This window comes from Hydractinia symbiolongicarpus, chromosome 2 (genome assembly GCF_029227915.1).
Source record: "Hydractinia symbiolongicarpus strain clone_291-10 chromosome 2, HSymV2.1, whole genome shotgun sequence".
NCBI lineage: Eukaryota > Metazoa > Cnidaria > Hydrozoa > Anthoathecata > Hydractiniidae > Hydractinia > Hydractinia symbiolongicarpus.
The window spans coordinates 14,868,656-14,874,827 of NC_079876.1; the positions used below are offsets into that span (position 1 = coordinate 14,868,656).

Below are 6,172 nucleotides of genomic sequence, written 5' to 3' on the forward strand. Positions count from 1 at the left end.
AAAAAGCTGTTCATTTTGTGTTTGACTAACTTACACAAAAGTCGTCATAAGCTTATGGCAGTGGAATGTCATCTTTTGAACCTCATAACAAGCCAGTCGTTCAATGTGGCCTTAACATATCCCCATTAAACTACAATCCAACTGAAAGAACGGATTACCAAAACCAGAAATTCATGGTAGTTTAATGGTAGTTTAATGAATCGATATATATTGTACAAGGTATGAATGTTCTTTGTCCACGACTTCATTGGTTCGCAAGTTAACACAATTTGGAATTTTAATATTGTAAACAAACACTATAGAATTTCCTCCTTTTGTGTTTAGCTAGCTTACAAGTAAAAAAATACAAGCTCTGTTTTTCTTACTTTATTCAACTGTATATTTTAAATTTGAGGAAAATCTATACAGCTAATATAGCGTCCAGAATATAAGTAAGTTTTGAAAGTAAAAAATCTGGTCATTATTTATTTATTTTTCTTCTATCCATATTATAATACCCGCATATATCTTTCTTTTACGCAAAATAATGCCGCAGTAGCAAGACACATGGGCGAACGCGTGGGTTTATCTACAGGCCACCGACTAGTAACAAAAGTAACGTTCATTAACTAGATAGAACCCGACACGTGTTTTAGCTGAAGTGTATATAAGACACCTCCTAACTGACTCAGCTCCCTTAAGAAATTAAAAACAGAGAAGCTTTAACAATAATACAGACTGACAGTTAATTTTATACCTACAATCTTGTCAATATATAATATATGTTAAGACAAGAGAGCTAATTTCGAAGTTCGCCACCACAAGTAATTCCGTATGCTATTTCTATATTAGGTTCTCACATTTTGAACTTGTTATTGTTCAGAGTGGACTTACTTAGGACTTCATACGCTATTTGATTAAGTTCGAACTTCTGAAATGTGCTAATTGTCTCTCACGAAACCATGACTATTTTCGAGCTCCGTTGTGGATTATTTCGATCTGCAGGCCTGCTAAAGAATGTGACTACCAAATTTTTAACGCTGTCTGCCTGGCATACGTGTGTGCAAAAGAAGCCTAATTGTTGCAGCGCATTGACCTTTGTTGATATTTGAAAAATGAAGAAAAAATTGTATTCGTCTCAAAAAATGTTTCCAAGATTGAGATACAATACGTTAATTTCATATGTTAAAACGAAAATATCAAGCGATGTTGCTGGTTGACTCCATGTTGATAATTATAATTTATGCGAGGTTGAAACATCTATTAAGCAGTTTCTAAACATGCAACTACACATATAGCGATAATTATTGCAGTAGGTTTGCTCAAATGAAAAAAGAAACTTTCAGATGAAATCATGGTAAAAATATTCTATATCTACCAGATTAAAGTACAGCTAAAACTTTTGCAAGCATGACACAGATTTTTTAATCAAATTGAAAGAGGTCCTTAGTTTTGATATCTTCCAATGCTGCATCTTTTTTCAATGGATTTCATTACAAAATCCACATCCAAGTGGTAGTACATTTATTTACAGTGTACAACTGCTAGATAAAGTGTTGTAATTTGGATATTTTGACGCACATTAGTTTTTACTAGTTGTGGAAAAAGTATGTAAAAAGTTATGTAAAACCTTTTACCGTCCAGTATACAGGAGTGTCGTAATGTATGATTTAATATACCAACTGGCGGCAAAATGTTTTATCTTTTGTGTTTCTCCCGTCTACTTCTTGATATTCAAACAATTTTAACCAATTGCTGCTGAAAATACCATATAAAAGTAAAAAGAAAATAAATTGAAAAATAAAGCAAAGATGTCTGGTGGATATGAATATAAAGTTATCGGTGAAGTGATACCAGATTTATATTGTTGCGTTTGTTTAAACTTAATGAAGGAGGCAATGCAGTTTGCACGTGGACATGGAATGTGTTACAGCTGTTTACAAGATCTGGAATTGAAGAATAAGAAAGGTGCTTATCAATCTGCCAGTTATTTAAAATTAATACTTTTTTATTGCAGAAATCAGAGAACATGAAAACTTTGGGATTTTTTTTTACATTTTTTAATTGTTTTACATGGTTTTTCGGGTTATAGATTTCATTTGTCCGAGTTGCCGTCAAAAAATAGATAACGTAAGGATTTTTCTAACATATATTTGCTTAATTTTTGTCGTAATTTCACTCTGCTTATCTACTTTTATGTATTTTTTTTATTTATAGATACAACCAGCTACTATTATTAACAGAATAAATATGTCGGTAAAAGTAAAGTGTGGTTATTTCGAGAGAGGTTGTTCGTGGACTGGAGAACTAAGTAACATACAGGTAGAATTTGTACCCCATTTTGTCTGTAGTAAGCAAATGTGTAACACGTTTTATTAGTTTTTGTTTGTGGGAAATGTTATGAAAGGAAAATTACTTCGAAGTGCATTCGAATGTGTTTTTATAGGATCACCTTACAAAAGAATGTCATTTCCAGCTTGTTAATTGTACTTTTGATAATTGCAAAGAGGCTATGGAACGTCACAGGCTGCCTGATCATCAAGAGTTATGCACTTTCAAAACTGTTTTGTGTATGTATTGCTCATCGACATGCCTTATGTCCGAGTTAAAGGTAAATTCTACTTTCATCTTATATGTTATGTGCGTAAACATAACTTTCTCAAGGAAGTGAACTGATTTTTAAATGTCTTTCGGACGTAATTCATCAGAAACTTTTGTTAAAATCACAATTCTCCATGCCATAATTTCGAATAAAAGAAAATACACAATTAACCCTATTCGAGTCGGGGGGGAGGGGTGTGGCTAAAAAGCCCCCCCTCTCACTTTTTTGGTGATAACCTTTAAAGTACGTCATATTATGGGCTAAAATTTTCTGACTTTTCATCAGATTTATTAAGCTCCACGAATATAATTTTTTTTTTAATATGACGTCACACCTATTTTCATGTTGACACATCTTTCAACAGGTGGCATCATAAAGAAAAAGAAATTCATTCATTTTACGTATTACTTATAGGTTTTTAAACATATTTATATGTTTATGGGTCATAATCTTTTACTATATGTCTTGAATTAATTTTTCAAATTTTTCATATACTCAATCTTTATTTTTTGTGATGACGTCATCGCTGACGAAATGATGTCATTCAAATTTTTTTTTTATCCCAATGATGTTCCTATGACTTCATCAGCATGTGTACCAAGTTCCAATACGATACCATGTTTCCTTCATTGTTTTTGAAGGAGGGGCCCTTCCCCCGTCTTTTCGGAGCCCCCAAATAGCCCGGCCTGAATAGGGTTAAGTGCATTCTCTATGAACGTAGAGACTTTTTTCCTTACCTTTTTTTATCAATTTACCATTTGTTGTAAGAATATCTTAATTTAGGATCATTGTGCTACATGTGGGAAATATCCTGTCCCTTGCTCAAACCAATGCTCAATGGAAACAATGGAACGGGAAATGGTAACAATGTTTATCTCTTATATGTTTATTTTTAACAGTTTAAATACCGCCACGATAAATAAGCATTCAAAAAAATTCCCTTCTAATTTGTTCTGTCCAATTAAAAATGGTAAAACTTTATAAAAAGTTTTATACGGTATATTTTACAGCTGTCTTTGAGAAAAATCGTAAATAATTAAATCGCCTTATCTTATCGCAGACGCACTCAGTTGCTGCATTTTTATAATAAACTAGTTGTTTAAAACTGTGGAATCTACCTAGCTAAAAAAGTTATTCAATAATGTTATTTTGCGGAATAAATTTTAGTGAAATTTTTTGCCAACAATTAACTTCCAAAATAAGATCCCTTTTCAAACTTGAAGACACTATTGATTACAAAGCAACGTAATTTGTAAAGGAAATTGTTCCTGTAATTGACAATATATGGGTGAAACCAAACGCAATGTAACCATCAGATGGAGGGAGCACAATTTTTCTGATGATAAAACAGAGCCCGTACTCCAAATCATGAACTTACCTGGTCTATACTTGCTAAAGCAAGTACGGTCACAAGAGAAAGAAGAATTCTTGAGGCATTTTATATTTCTACTCAAAAGCTGTTAAGTAATGACCAGCTGGACGTTAAAAGTTTATTACTTTTCAGAAACGGTATTAATAAGTTTTCGTTTCACATGTTGTTAACCGTTTTTTGAATTTTTGATAGCATTCCACGATCGCTTACGATTTATTTATCTATTTATTTAGTCCATTGTTGCAATTTTTTTTATGCAGAGTTTCCTTTGAGACCTAATTTTGATCGTCCGTTGAGACTGTCTTTGATTTGAAACTAATTATTTCCAGAGATGTGTATATATGTTTTTAGCTTAGAAATGTTCTTTCACTTCATAATGTAACACTGTTAGGAAAAGCTTCGTGCATTTTTATTTTTCTTTTAAGTAGAGTTTTTTTTGAAAATACAATAATATTAATTGGCCGTGTTTTGCCCCTACATTGATTTATAACAAAGCAATTACTTCCATTGTGATTTTAAACTTCGTCATGGCAAATTAGAATGCAATAGCAAAATTTTTAGCTCATGAAATTCATTTATCACATAATTTGTTCTCGCTAATTAAAAATCTAAAAAAAGGTTTTTAAAATACAGCACATGCCTTTTAGGAGATCTTTTATAGGCGCTTTTAAAGAAAATTGTAGAAAATATAATCGACTTTGCCTGTCGCAGACAGACGCAAATAGCAAATTAATTTAAGAGATGATTCCCTAACTTCTTTATTTTCTTGTTTTACAGTATTTCTAAATGAGAAGCAATTATTGGTGACAAAGGCGTCACCTCTGTTTTCGATTTTTATAGGTGGAAGTTCGTCGCAATATTTGCTGTAAAGAAGTTGTTGCCTGTGAATTTTCATCGTTTCGATGTAATTCTACGGTATGTTTGTATTGATTATTTCTACGTTGTATTAACTACGCTTTTTAAATGATGCCAGGCAATTGTGAATTTTTTAGTTCACCAGAGATTATATGCTGGACTATGGTCGCAGTTTGTCACAACATCATTTATCTTTAACATTAAAAGAAGTTCAAGAAATGAAGGACAATATTGTGAAGTTCATGCAGGGAATGAAGAAAGAAATCAATGATCTAAAATTACAAGCGTCAGAGAAGGAGAAAGCAAAATTAAAGTGGTACACGGCCAAACTTTTTGTCAATATAAAAAATGAATTGAACGAGAACGACATATTTTCAAACCATTTCATGAAATTATTTAAAGCTCATTTAAAAGCCTTCGACAGCAATTTTGACCTTTTTATCAAAAGTATCGCATGGTTGAAAAATCACTTAAATGAAACAATAAAATGTAGGAATCACACAGAAGGTTACCAAGATCTTCAAAATGAAGTTTTTAAAATATTTGAAAAGAATATATTAATTATAAAAGAGGATATTTTACTTCTTAATTCCATTTGGGAAACAATTAAGCATGAAATGAAAACATTTATTGCAGATCTGCAAAAAGGGTATGTTGAATAGTAGATTAATTGCAATATTCAACATGATGAAACCTGATTTTAAGTATACTGTTGGTGCCAATTACTTTTATAAAGTTAAAACGTGGTTGTTAAGTGATAATCGGCAAAGGGGTTTATCGGTACATTAAAGTCTTTGATGATGAATTTGTAACTTGCTTTATTCAGACAAGACCCGGAACAATTTTTATTGTATTGAAGGAAATCGACAAATGGAAGAAAAAGAAATATCATGTTTACAACAAGAGAATGGAAAAAAGGCAAATGCTATTTGAACATCATCGCCTATCATTTAAAATTAGAATTGCGGAATTAAAAATCTAAGATTTTATTATTGAAGATAAACTACTCGTGCGACTTGTGTAACATGAAACGTATGATATTATGTATCCTCTAAATATTAATACACACCAACCGTTAAACAAATTAGTTTGTATTTGAATTTAAAATTGTTCTTGTATTTTGCAGTGGAATCGAGACTCCATCTACTGCTGTTATGTCATGTCAATAACCGTTGCAAGAATTATAGCACTACCAATATCTCCACTATATGACTCCACTTTTTGCGGATAGATTTCGCTGGTATAACTTTTTAGAATGATTTTTCGCTGGCACGAAATATGTAAGCATAAAATATATCACCCGCGTTTTTTCTTCCTATGTGTGAATATATTGTCATTTTTGCAGAAGTATTAATTTTTACAAA

General features: G+C 31.7%; 1 protein-coding gene across 1 annotated transcript; it reads left to right on the forward strand.

The window, feature by feature from the left end:
* Nucleotides 1-65: 65 nt before the first annotated feature.
* On the forward strand, nucleotides 66-5,892 carry LOC130629611 (TNF receptor-associated factor 5-like). The gene is made up of 7 exons (XM_057442871.1): nucleotides 66-1,947; nucleotides 2,072-2,109; nucleotides 2,197-2,301; nucleotides 2,426-2,590; nucleotides 3,365-3,442; nucleotides 4,794-4,868; nucleotides 4,946-5,892. Exons 1-7 carry the CDS (start codon nucleotides 1,791-1,793, stop codon nucleotides 5,468-5,470), a joined length of 1,143 nt encoding a protein of 380 aa, XP_057298854.1. The 5' UTR covers nucleotides 66-1,790; the 3' UTR covers nucleotides 5,471-5,892.
* Nucleotides 5,893-6,172: the final 280 nt, after the last annotated feature.